The 14011-nt window shown below is 40.2% G+C and overlaps 1 protein-coding gene across 1 annotated transcript in view; it reads left to right on the top strand.

Annotated features, from left to right (window-relative positions):
* The window catches only part of DCHS2 (dachsous cadherin-related 2), a 108296-nt gene extending 95492 nt beyond the window's left edge, over positions 1-12804 (top strand). Inside the window, exons 15-20 of the mRNA XM_083456970.1 lie at positions 2160-2371; positions 3185-3336; positions 4667-4797; positions 7010-7296; positions 7394-7532; positions 8555-12804. Of these exons, the coding sequence (XP_083313096.1) occupies positions 2160-2371; positions 3185-3336; positions 4667-4797; positions 7010-7296; positions 7394-7532; positions 8555-11199 (3566 nt within the window). The 3' untranslated portion in view covers positions 11200-12804. The remainder of the gene's footprint in view (positions 1-2159; positions 2372-3184; positions 3337-4666; positions 4798-7009; positions 7297-7393; positions 7533-8554) is intronic.
* Positions 12805-14011: the final 1207 nt, after the last annotated feature.

Raw genomic sequence — 14011 nt, 5'->3', positions numbered from 1 at the left:
TTTTCAACAACTGGATTGTTAATAGAGGAGAGTCAAGCTATATGTCTGTCTCTCTGTGTGTACACATATGTTTACTTGTGCTGGCAGAATAATCATAGCCAACCCAAGATCCGTTTCCATTGGGATGATTCTGAGGCATGATTAGAGAGATGGGAGCTTATAGGTGCTCAGTGCCACTATTTACACGCATATACAGCCTCATCCTGTACTTTGCTGTGCAGTAAAGCCTTGATTAGCATGTGGCACCAGGGTACCAGCATGTGTACTATAGGAACATAACTGAATTCTTCTTGACTTAGTGTCCTTGATACTGCTGTGCCTGCACTCCAGCACAGGGAAGCCCCTGTTGGAGATTCATTCCCCGTGTCTGCAGTCATAGGATTGTTGTCTACCACATGTCAGTGTATGTTTTCATTCCACAGTGTGGGAAGTGACAGAGACAGGATGTTTGTGTTACTGTGTTCCATGAAGTGGGACTATTGTCCTTTGTTCTCTCTCTGAAGTCTGAGGAGGAGGAGCGAAGTCAGAGTGCTCCGAGTGTATTATATGTAAATAAATGTAAATTAGCCAAAATGCTGTGCTATTGGTTCTGTTACGCGAACTGCGAATACTCTGCAGATCCGTAAGTGTGCATCAGTCGCTGTGATGTTCGGGTTAGAGAAAGCTTTTGAAGCTCCCAAATGACCGATCAGGAGGGAGAGAACATGCCAGTTGGGCATGTGTCTCTACCAGGTCCTACACAAGAGTAGGGCGCTTCTAACAGCCCCCAGCATCCAAGTGGTTTTTCAGGGCAGGTGGGAGAGAAGAGGCACAGCCACAGAAATCCTAAGTTCATTCTTGCATTTCAGCTGGCAGAACTTAGTGGCAAGGTTTATCGGAGTTCTTTATAAGTACTCTGCCTTTTTAGGATGTTCCTTTAGGAAGCCTCTGCTTATTGGAGTAAGATCAAGCTATCCAGCCCCAATTCTCTGTTTGATTGCTCCAGGAAGTAAACTTGTCAGCAAGTTTTTCTTGTAATGTATAAACCTAGTGGGCCAATATTTTAAAGTTCTGTTCCTTTTCTCACCTGTAGTCTGATGTGGCACAGCCCATAGTTTTATTACCATGGTGAGAAGTAGGCCTAAAAGCCAGGTCAAATACAAAATTCATGCTGCAGATGTTGGCTAGTGGAAACATATCAGTAGCTGCAGAGTATGATACCTGGGTCCAAGGTTATGGTCTAAAGCAGCCTTTCTCGACTTGTGGGTCCCCAGATGTTGTTGAACTACAACTCCCATCACCCCTAGCTAGCAAGGCCAGAGCTCAGGGATGATGGGAGTTGTAGTCCAACAACATCTGGGGACTCACAGGTTGAGAACTGCTGGAAGCATGACAGGTTTTGCAGAAGCTTAGCAGGACTGGGTTTGGTCCATTTCCCAGATGGGAGTCCTTTGTTATACCACCTTGAATATCATGCTGGAATAAATGCAGTACATAAATAAGGAGTTTTCTTCAAATACCCATTGTGCAACCTTGATGCAGGGGTAATATAGAAAAGAATGTGCAAATGATAAAATAAGACATCAGAAAAACTGGTAGTGGGTCATTAATTAGGTCTTTGAAGCGCTGCCTCCTTCACAGAGAGAGCTCTAAACTGTACCCATTGCATTGGTAGTGGCATAGACAAATATTTGTGGCAGAAGGGTAGGATTGTCCTGCCTTGTAAATGTTGGCTTCTTGGGTAGTAAGAATTCACCAAGATAAGTGTGTGCCACCAGCCCTCATCTGGACCTCTTCCATTAGCCTTTCTTTGGCTGCTGTGAATCCTGAATTGGACTAATAAAAAGCAGATGCAATCCCACTTTAATGTAGATTGCTTGGTTAGATTACTTTTATTAAGGTTCTCTAAAAAATAAAAATTCCTTTTTGCCAAATTGCCATTATGGTTTTCATTTTTTCTGCACTTTTTAGAGAGTGATTGAAGTGAAGGAAGAAATTCTAGATCTACAATTTAAAGTGGTTAAAATAATAATCAGGCATACAGTTGTCTTCTCTTTCATTCACAAATTTCTTTACCTTGTTTACTTATTTTTTTATGTAGAATGCACTGCCGTTTTAACTATGTATATATATTCCTGAATATATAGCAGTCATCTGTTTGTTTTCATCAAACAAAACAGGTGACATCACAGTAAAACGAGCTGAATTTCTTGACTATGAAGTGAGGAAAAAAGTACATTTTGCAGTCTTAGCTGGAAATGGCTTAACTTCAGCGGTGTGTGGGGTGACAGTATTTATACAGGATGTGAATGATAATGCACCTCGATTTGAGCAAAACTATTTCAAAACATCAGTGTGGGAAGGTCAAGTCTACAACACATACATCATGCAGGTAACCTCAAACTTGTGTTTAAGCTATATTTGTCTGAAGTGTCCCTTCTTAATGAATACTGTATTTTTTTCCGTCCACTTTTATCATCATTACAAACCAGTCATTACAAAGCAGTTAATTTATCTAATCAAACTACAGATTGACAGGACCATTTGAAATACCTATTTTGGATTACTCCTCTCAATTTTTTAATGCATCCTTTCTCACAAGGGTCCCCGGTGGCTGAATACTCTTGGGGCAGGAGGAGAGAGGGGGGGCACTCGTCTTGATGGGACAAAAAGAGGAAATGTAGATCTTGTAAAGAAAATGAATGTAAATTTCAGTTCTGAAGTATGCAGCACTGATCTGCAACAAGGAGCAATAAAAAGAACTGTGGTTACTACAAAATTAAGAAAGCCATATGCTGAACATGGGTCTTACTTGAATGCAAAACTGGAACCAGCATTTAGGAAGCCATGGGACTGCCTGCACACACTCACTACCAACACTTGTAATTTGCCCTGCTGTTCTAAGTATTCAGATCCTTCCCCATATCCAAGGCAAGCTACTGCAGTCTTAAGCATGAGGGGACATTACCCATGTATGGATTATCCCACACTGAGAATAAGTTTCATTGGCTGTAATCCAACACCTTCTGAACTCTACATGCACCTATTGTCACATACGTGGGAAAATAATACATTCGGCCAATAGAAGCAAAGTTGCAACACAAAAAAACTGCAGCAAGCACCACATGTGCATCCAAGATCCATTTCTGCTGCAGGATGTAGAGCTAAGTGCCTTAGCATAAGGATGGCTTTTCTCTCCATACAGATCTACGCGACAGACGATGACGCTGGACTTAACGGAGAAATTGAATATTCAATTTTATCTGGCAACACAAATGAAGCATTTCTTATTGATTCAGCACAAGGAATTATATCAACGAATGCAATCCTAGACCGTGAAGGCATTCCATCATATAGGTTTGTTTATAACAAATACAAGATCTATAGCTGGTGTGAGTTTTGTTTGGGGGGGGGAGGAAGGGGTTGTTGGGTCAAGTTAGCCGTATAAAATTCATATGCTGTCAGTGGGTTCTTGTTGTTATCTTGTTGGGCTGTTTATGTAATGAAGGGGAAGCACACAGGGGTGAAGGTGTCCTCCTTTAATTTGTCCTCCTTTAATTTAGTTTCAGTTTGTTGGTTAGCTTTTCTAGTAAGGCTGTGTCCCATACAGTTTGGTACCAGTGGTCCATGTTCACTCCTGACAAGTCCCTCCAGTTTCTAGCTATGATGCTCCTAGCTTCTGAGAAAAGGGGGTTATAAGCTCTTTGTAGTGTGAGTGTGCATTATGGTCTTGGAAAATATTCAGTCGAGCTATGAACTTTGCTTTATCAAAGTTCAAATGATCTTCTCTTTGACCTAAACAATATACTTGGGTGGAAATGTTAAATGTTAAGAGCTTCAGAGGGAACTGCTGACAGAAGCTTAAATTTGAATGCCTTGAATTGGGGTTTTTTTTAATGAAAGTTGGTGTGTGTGGATGTGTGTGTGTGTATGTTTGCACACTGAAGCTTAAGAAACCGATTATTTTAGTAAATATCTCCATGTGTACCTTCTTGATATATGTTCTAGACAAAATATGAAATTATGCATGTTTACAAACTTTGAATGCAAGTCTGTAATTCAAGTAATGTGTTCTGACAATTTTGAAGCCACAAAAACTCGAGAGCAGAACTGGTGTGGTAGATGAATGGCATTAGACTCCACATATCCAATTGCAGCTTTTTGTGTTCAGCGCCGTCATGTGAATAATGGGAAACAATGCTGTTTGTCACTTTTGAAAGGAAGTTATTGTGTCAGAGATGAAAGAGAAGATGAATTCTGCATATTTATTTAACAAATGTATATTCCGCCCTTTCCCAAGCTTTGAAGTGGATTATAATGACATTCACTACAAAATACATACTTCCAAAGGGAGATAGAGAAAAATACTGCTTACCAATTTAAACCTATTTACAATATGTAAAACACATGACATCCGTGAAGCGTTAATGCCAGCCCTGAGTCCTGCTCCTTTTGTTCTAGTTCCCATTTAACCCTCTGTCGTTCTTGAACTGAATCCCTTCCTCACATGTTAAAAAAGAAGTGTTATGTAAATGATAAAAAATTAAAGTTACAAGGTTTCTCCCCCACCACATTTTCAGAAGGATAATTTTGGAAATAGTTTATCATTTTTGGTGTAACTTTTAATTAGATATAAAGTCATGGTTTACAAATACGGAACATGTCTTTGACTCTCTCTTTTTATCAGGTTAGTTGTGCAAGCTGTTGACAGAGGAAGCCCCAGGCTATCTGCTACAAGCACAATAGAGATACAAGTTGTGGATATCAATGACAATGCTCCAATTCTCCAGCCGTTCGGCGTCGTTGAACTCCCTGAAAGTAAGAATGGCAAACACCAAGCAAAGAGATTGTGCTGGTTTGGACCTAATCCTGCTAAACCATAGTTTACTGCAGCTTTCCCCAACCCAGTGCCCTTCAGATGTTTGGACTACAGGCAGCTGGGATGGTCAGGAGTAATTGGAGTCATACTCCAAGACATCTGTAGGGCACCTAGTTAGAAAATGCTAGCTCATGCTTACATGAATAAACCACAGGGAGCTTTGTGCTCACACATTTTCCCCTCTCCTCTCCTCCCTCTCATTCAAGGGCTTTCTCTTATGTTTTAAACTAACTACAGCATGTAGTTAATTTTAGCTATGGTTTATTGAAAGTCAACTTCATGCCGTAGTTTTAAAGGGTGGCTTGTTTCAACAAACCATAGTTACAGTTAACCACAGTGTAAGGCTCAGAAGTATCACAAGATGTGGCCAACCAAAATTAGAATCAGAATTTGAACTTGCAGCCATGCCATAGAATGAGATGGGAGGGAGGAGCATTTGATCCTGGGCCACGCTGCGGTTTGTCATGTCAAGCCATGGTTTAGAGTTCTGTGCAAATGGGGCCACTGTCTTTTTATGCCTTTCTAATAAAAAGGAGGGAAATTTCTCAGATGGGAAATGTTTTTGGGTTTTTTTTATGAGTATCACATATTTTGTGGCATATTTCTGCTGGCTGGGAAGCTTATATTTGTGAGCAACTTAAAAACAGCATATAAAAGAATGCCGTCTGGTGCATTAAATCTCAAAACATTGGTAAAAGACCCTGCTGTGAGGTTCAGATGTCAAATTCCTAAGATTTATTTTCAATTTCTATTTCCCTTTTGGAGAAAGAAACACAGTTCTTAAGCCAGAGTTCCCAACAGTTAACTTTTCAATTCTATTGTTATTGACTAAAGTAGCACTTCACAGTGAATCAACTGAAGCTGTTGGCTTGTGTTGGAATGTTCAGCAATTTTGTTCCAGTGCTTCGTCCTCCTTCTGATGTTACATTTTGTGGCACAGTAGCTATTCCAAGGGCCTCTTTTTCTACCACATGTTTGAGATCACATGGAATGGCTCTTCCTCCATGCCAGCATCTTCACTTTGGGGAACCGAGAGAAGGACAGTTTCCATGTGACTTGGAACTGCTGCCTCTAAAGAGCAGCACAAGAAGGAGTTATGACACATCGGCCATTAAAAATAAAGTCCATTTTGAGATTTCTTCCTGTGTTTCGATTTTTCACTCACAGCGGTGATGCGTGTCACTCCCAGAAGTGGAAAACATTTATGCATTTGCCACCCACCAGCCAGACATGGGGTTGCCAATAATCCAGAAATAGCTTGGCTTATCCGTATCTGGTTTATGTAGCTATTCCTCTAGAATTATAGTTTCACTCAGGCAAATTGACCTTGAAGAACACACCTGGATGAAAATTGTCAATCGACTGGGAGATGAACTTTAGACCTTAAAATCTGCAATTTGCATGCCAGATATTCATTACTGTACTCAGGCGTCAAACAAGGACCAGTTTTGAAACATCTGGACAAAATTATATTCTTCCAAAATAACTCCTGACATAAGAAGAAAGTAGTTCTATCCAGTAAGCTATTAACTTCCTTCTCTTTTTTTGGCTTTTCATTCCTACTAGTTCCCCTTTCCTCCTTTTAATGGTGGTCTCATATGAACCCCAAACATACATGGGAGTATTTGTGTTGTCAGTATATTGTTAAAGGTCTGGCTTTTCATTTGCTGTGACCAAGATTGCAAAGGGTAAGAGATGTGTGCCCTGCCCTGGAATAGCTTTGAGTAGTCTAAATACAAAAACACTGGGAAGAGCTAGCATGTATTTTATTTATTAAATTTGTATACCACTGTATATCCGTAGATCTCCGGGCAGTTCACAACATAAACTTTTAGGTAATCAGCCACCTTTTTAACTGTTATTTTATGAAGTCAGGGGAGATTATGCCATTTATTTCTTGAGCAAATCTGTTTTCTTATTTGCAGTGTGGGGATGGGATTCTTGCAAAACTTTTCTAGAGGATTTAACAGCATATACACAGTTTAGTACTGTCATCCACATTATCTTTAACCTTACCCTTAAAATATTCCTAAGATTTCTGCCAACTATGTTTTTTTGGGGTACACATAATGTTTGTTGATGAAAATTTCTGGAGGGCTTGCAAGAACAACAGTGATAAATAAGTCTTACTCTTAAATATGATGGTTGTAGATGCTCCACTTGGCACCCTGGTGATGCAAGTATTGGCAGATGATGCGGACCTTGGACCACCCCTTCACTACAGTTTTGCTGAGAATGGAAATCCTGGAATGAAATTTGCAATTGACCAATGCCATGGAACAATCACATTGGTGAAAGCATTAGATTTTGAAGAAATCACTCAGCTTGAACTGTTGGTCAGAGTTTTGGATTCTGTGCACGCAACTACAGAACAACTTCTGATATTTGTATCTGATATTAATGATAACCCGCCAATATTTACTCAGGATGCATATCAGGTAAGAAAAGAAACTTTAAGTAATTTAAAGCTTTTGTTGTGAAGATATCTCTTCATGTGACCTTGAGATGCTGTGGACTTTCCCCACCCCCTTTCAGGTGATGATACCAGAACGTAGGCCTGTAGCTACTGCTCTTTTGACTGTCTATGCCACAGACAGAGATTCAGAGTACAATGGAAAGCTAACCTACAGAATTCTTCCCCCCTCTGATGAATTTTCTGTTGATCCACAGAATGGTGAGTTTGTTGTATGTTTAATAATTTGCAGTGTGGAACACACAGTATAAAGTGCTTTGTCTGGGATGCCTATTGAAGCTTCTTGTCATCCACACATCAAACACAGCCAAAATTGTCATCCATATCTGTAATACAATTGCATTGACAGCACTGAGAGAGCGGGTGATGGGAAGATTTAAGTGATGAACAGAGGGCATGTATTGAGCATCTAGCAGTCTGTTTATTTACCTGTTTGTTGAACATGCAATGCTATTACTTACTTCAAGAGTTCAAATGAGAAAATCATTAAATTACAGCATACCTTTAGGCATTCAAGTAGAAACAGGATTTCCCAGAAATATAAAGAATAAAGAAATCTGCCACATTTAATAATTTTGCAAAAGAATTTACACACACTTTTTGGGAAGCCCACTAGAGCAGGGTTTCCCAAACTCTGGTCCCTGGCATGTCTGTAGATTTGTAATTAAAGATGGCAGACAGCACATCCATTGCGTTAAATGTTCATATTGATTTTGAAATGTAGTTTTATTGTTTCTCTTATTTCTTATATTGTATTTTATTGTATTACAACTTGAATTTCTATGAAATTCAAATTGTAATACAACAAAAAAGTATAAGAAATAAAAGAAACAATAAAAGTACAGTTCAGATTCATACAGTACTTAGCACAGTGGATTACAATTCTCACAGTGAGCAGAAAAAGCATTAAATGGCCTGCCAAGACCCTCAGTAATTTTGAAGAGATCCACGGGGAAGAAAGTTTGGGAACAACTACGCTATAGCCTAGGTATGCTCCAACTGGAAAAGAAAATTTTCAGCCTTGCAGAATTAGGTGACATGTTGCTATTGTTTTAAACTCTTGTGGTTTACTCCCAGTTGGGTATAGGATTGTTGCCTTAAAATCATTTCAAATGATGACTGTTTCTTTTAGGAAATGCTGGAGGGGGGATTTTAACTGAACCATTATGCTTCTATTACTGAAAGTTTGTTTTGAAATGTGTTTTTCTAAAACTTTATTTTAGGCTCACTATATCTGGTTAAGACAGTGACATACCAGGAAAAGAATCCAGTTATTCGACTCCATGTAGAAGCCAGTGACAGTGGGACTCCTCCTTTGACTGCTGTTGCTTCAGTGCTCATACAGATCCAGGATGTGAATAATTACATCCCTCAATTTACTGTGCCATCATATAATCTCAGTATCAGTGAAAATGTCTCTATTGGAGAGATGCTGCTAACATTCTCAGCTCTTGACAATGACAGGACACATGACAGCACCTATGTTGAATATGCCATTATTGGTGGTAATGGTAGTAATAAGTTCCAGGTGGAAAAATGCATCGTTGGGCCAGAATCTCCAAGTAAAATGGCCGGAAACCTTGTGTTGAGAAGCGTTCTCGATCGCGAGAGCAGTTCATCTTACCAGCTGTTAATTCTTGTATCTGACCGTGGGACTCCTCCTTTAAATGCCACAGCGACAGTGTCAATCACTGTTTTGGATATTAATGATAACCCACCTGTATTTACCAGTTTTGAGTATAAAGTTCATGTCAGGGAAAATTTCCCTGTAGGCAGCCATGTTACTGCTGTCTCAGCTAGTGATTGCGATGCTGGACCTAATGGAGACGTCACGTACAGTATCACCTCTGGAAATGACAAGGGGCACTTCCGTTTAGATGGGAAAACCGGCTCCCTTGATCTGGTCAGAGCTTTGGATTATGAAGAAACAATGAATTTCAGTCTCACCATTCAAGCTTCTGATGGAGGAGTTGGCATAAAAAATGTGGCCTTCGCTGTAGTTTTTATCAGCATCCTCGATGCTAACGATTACGTCCCAATATTTGTATTTCCCACCCAGGACTGCAGAATCCATGAAAATCTGCCTGCTTTTTCTTTTGTCTGCAGAATTTCTGCACTGGATTTTGATACCGGCCCCTACGGTCACCTTTCGTATTCCATCCAGTCATCATGTTTGTCTGGTCATGAAACTCCTGGAGATCATGACATGTTTTTCATAGATCCTCTGACTGGAGAGATCCGCAGCAAGCAGGTGCTTGATTTTGAAGACCAGGACAAGTATTGCTTCATAGCTCAGGCCAAAGACAGAAGCGACTCAACAGCCACTATCACCATTCAAGTGGAGGTCGAGGGAGCAGATGAATTTGACCCTGTCTTTAACCAAGACCAATATCTTTTTGATTTCCCTGAAAGGAATGAAGCAGGGCAGTTGATTGGCAAAGTCACAGCATCAGATTATGATGGAGGATTGGATGGTGTTGTTCACTACACTTTGCTAAAACAGTCACCCTTCTTTTCTGTGAACCACAGCAGTGGGGCCCTCTACTTGACCAGACCTTTCCACAGGAAGAGAATCGGCATGAAGAGAGCAGGCGATACTCTTGAGCTGCTTGTAAAAGCTCATAGCCCAAAGCTGGACTCGAAGTCTAGCACGTGCACAATTCTGGTGAATGTTTCTAAAGCTCCAGAGACTTATTCCATGTTGCCGGTGGAAACAGTGTCCATTAGCATTGCCGCTTCTACTGTAGCATTCCTGTTTCTGGCCATCAGTCTTGCTGTGCTTATTGTTAGATTTAGGCGAAAAGACACTGCAAACTCCAGCATGAAGAAAGAGATGCCATGTCCCTCATCTGCTGATTTGAAATTAGACCATGAGAATAGTGCTCCTAAAGACGTCCGGAAATCCCAAATCCATGCAACCGGTAACCTTCCAGTAGGCACCATAGCAGAGTGGCTAAGTTTGGTAGGCATCAGAGAGAGAAGGGACATGGGCAATCATTGTAGGCATTCGGACTCCAGCGGCCATGGCTCTGCAGAAGGAGAAACTGCAGAAGATGAGGAAATAAAGAGGATCAATGAGCATCCCTGCAGGAAGGGTTCCGGATCAGCTTTAAGTGACCGAGGCTCGCGTATACCCGACTCAGGAATTCCTAGAGACTCTGACCAGCTTTCGTGTCAGTCTGAGGAGACTGATGTCGTGGCCATTTCTCAAAGCATAGAGGCTGCCCACCCTTTCCAAGATGGAAGTGGAGGAGAGGGAAGAGAATGTGATGCAAAGTATGCTTGCAATAAAACGCTGTCCGAAACACTTCACAGCCTGGGGATGAAGGAAAAAGACATCATGACAGACATCACGAGAGAATATATCTTCATACCTGATGATCAGAACTCCCATTATGGATCTCTTGCTACCCTAGTTGACTCTGATGAGGATCTCAGAGGCAGCTATAACTGGGATTACTTGCTTAATTGGGAACCCAGATTTAAGCCTCTCGCATCCGTGTTCAGTGATATTGCAGAACTGGAGGATGAAAGCTTAAAAATGCATAGCTTTCCTAAGGAGAAGAAATCTTTTATCTTTCCTCCTCCTCTAATTACTTCTGTAGCTCAGCCTGGTTTAAAGACAGTCCCCCCGCGAATTCCAAATCTGTTGCCTGGTCAGGCATTTAAGAAATACCCCCGTTCACCCCTCATCCATCACCTGAGGTATCCTCCATCTGCTATGACTCCCAGTTTTTCACCTTCTCTGTCTCTGCTTACCACGCAGACCCCTACAGCATCTCCAGTGGCCTCCCATCCTAACCTGAAGGGGATATGCCCTGGTGGGGCAAAGTGTGAACTTTCAGCAGATGAAGAAGTTCAAGTATAGATTATTTATCATTGACTTAAAGTATTACATGAACGTTTGGCTAAATGTTTTTGCCATATTCCTTAACGAGCATTGCATGTCATGTCTATATCGGTAAGAGGGAGAAAAATATTTTTTACAAGTTAAACATTTTACCTGCCTAATTAATTCACTGCAGGATGTACTCCAGATCTGTTAGGGACCTCCTTGATCATTCATTATGAACTTACCTACATTAGCTGTTTGTGTTCTGTATGTTCTAGACATCTAGGGGGGAAATCACAGGTGGAACAGAACTTTCACGCAATGCTTACTCTTAAACTCAGGTGAATAGTTGAGGATGTGTAGAACTTGCTGGATGTCCATGCAGCATACAGAGTTGCTATTTTAGCTGGTCTAACATGTGCTCTGGTGCTGCTAGTAAGGCACAACAGGCATTGCCATTTTTGTCCCTTCCCCCAAACTACTCTTGATACCTGAGCCAAGCACACTTCAGCTGCAGTAAAGAAAAGAAAAGAAAAAAGTTGGTGCTACGTAATAGTCAGTGCATGTAGAAGTATATTTACAGACACGCACACATTTCGGAGTGTGCATATTTGTTGTATCAAATCAGCATATAGTTACCAATATTTTTACAGCTTTCTTTTGCTTCAGTATATAAGTAAATGTCTTTGCACCTTCGTTTACATTACCTCGAATGAAACCAGGATGTTAGAATTGGCCTTTTGTGAATACGAAAAGGCCCTACTAAGGTTTGGTCCACGCCCCCCCCCCCGTCTCATCTAGAACAAGCAATGGAATGAAATGCTTGCTAGACTGACCCTCTGAGCTCACATTTAACGACTGCTTATTCTGAATGACTGTGCTCAAGGTTCAAAATATCTTGATCCTCTTTACTTCTGTGTAGAAGTGACACCACTAAAGGCTGGAGGAATAAAAAAGCAGAATTAACATTGTTTCCAGATAACACTGGAAGTAAATGGTAGAATCACAGAGATTCAGAATGGCAAAACAAATCAAAGATACATTCCTAGTGGATGTAGAATGACTACTGCATCTGGTATTTTTGCCTTTGATTTCAGTGAATCTCCAATGCAGTTTACACTGAGATTGTCTGAAAGAAGTATTCGGTGTCGCTGGAGTGCCTTCTTTCAGGCCCCTGACCTGTGCAATTCTACATTCCCTTGGACCTCTTTGAAAAGTGACAGAGTGACATTTATCTGATATATGAGTGCAGCCAGGATTTTCTGGCTTTTGGGGATACACTGGCTTGTACTCATGGTTCTTTGCTTTCCATACCCACAGTGGGATCCCTCTACTTGTGTGGTTTATTGGATTATAGCCAGGACCTTTTGCTCTAACTTCTGACTTGCTATAGGAAGCATGAAAGCTTATCAAGATCTGCCACACTAGTTCCCTCACATAGCAGAGTTGTTTTCCCATGATAGGAAAGCATACCAAACAAAAGAAAGGAAATGGGCGATGTTAATTTATTAATTCTGTATTTGCAAAATACATACATGTATATAACAAAGTATAACCAAAAATGTAAAGTCACGGCAGTGACTTGTATAATTGCATAACTAAATAATGTAACAGTATTTTAAATATAATTTTTATATTTTTTCTACTGTGAAAACTTTGTTTTTATTTTTCTTGGTTTTAATGTACAAAAGGTACTAAACCATAAGGATGCCCAGGGCTTTGGATTTCTGTGCATTTCCTGACCCAGCCCTACTAAAGGAAGCAGTTGAGGAAGAAGACTGTGGTAAGAGAGGAAGATGGTCCTGAATTCTCCTGACTGGAAACTGATTTTAGAGAATTGACACATTTTGCATTTCTAAGCAAGGCCTGGTTCCAGTCACAGCTTATCCCCAGACCTACTCTTTTAAATACATATATATATATGTAGTTTAGGTCACCTAGTAGCTACCATTGGAAGATCTCTGCGCAGCTGGAATGTGCCATACTGAAATAATCACCCTCTGTAGATTATTTAGCAATTTGATTTCTAGAGACATGTTCTAACCACCACCACCACCCCAAAAAAAGAGAAGGGGAAGGAAACCTAGGTGCTTGGACATGGATTTATTTATTTTTAAAAATGCAACCATTTTATAGATGCCTGATGCATTTTGATCATTTCTTCTAGACCTCATTACTTCTAAGGCTTGCTGAAGACCTTTTCATTTCATTTTTTATTTTTTAATATTTTTTATTAATTTTTCATTAATAACAATCCAATCCACATTAATACCATACCAAATCATACCAAATCATAATACAGTCAAAAGAGCCAATTAATCGGTTCCGAATTCAACATTTTTTGATGACTTCTCATGTTCCGGCTATCAGGAGTTGATGTTATTCCTTGGTCCTGCACCTTTTCTCTTAATTAGTCCAAATACAACAATTCCGTTCTTGATCCTTTATTTTAACAGCCCCTGGTGTGATGACTTTCGTTTGTATTTAGCAAATCCATATCCATTAACTTGCAAAGGGAATTTATTTCTTGCAGTTTTACGTGTGAAATATTTGTTTACATTCTTCTTTTCCTTCATGATCCTTCATGATCAGTCCTCTTCAACATTGCCCCTCCCTCGAGGACTTAATTCTCATTATGCCACAGCTTCCATTTTGCCTTTCCAAAACCAAAAGTATTCCAGCATCCGGCCGTGACTCCTGGCTTACTTTCACATTTATCTCCTTTAGTCCTTTCCAATCTATTAACAAGCTGGTGTTTCGCCAAAACAAGAAATAAATCAGAGCCCTCTTTAGTAAGCAATGTCACAAATCATCACAGTATTTCACAGTCTATTCTTTCCAGTACTCC

The sequence above is a fragment of the Podarcis tiliguerta genome, assembly GCF_965153285.1.
Source record: "Podarcis tiliguerta genome assembly, chromosome: 9".
Lineage (NCBI taxonomy): Eukaryota > Metazoa > Chordata > Lepidosauria > Squamata > Lacertidae > Podarcis > Podarcis tiliguerta.
Note: the sequence above shows the minus strand (reverse complement) of the source record. Positions and strands in the feature narration are given on the sequence as shown.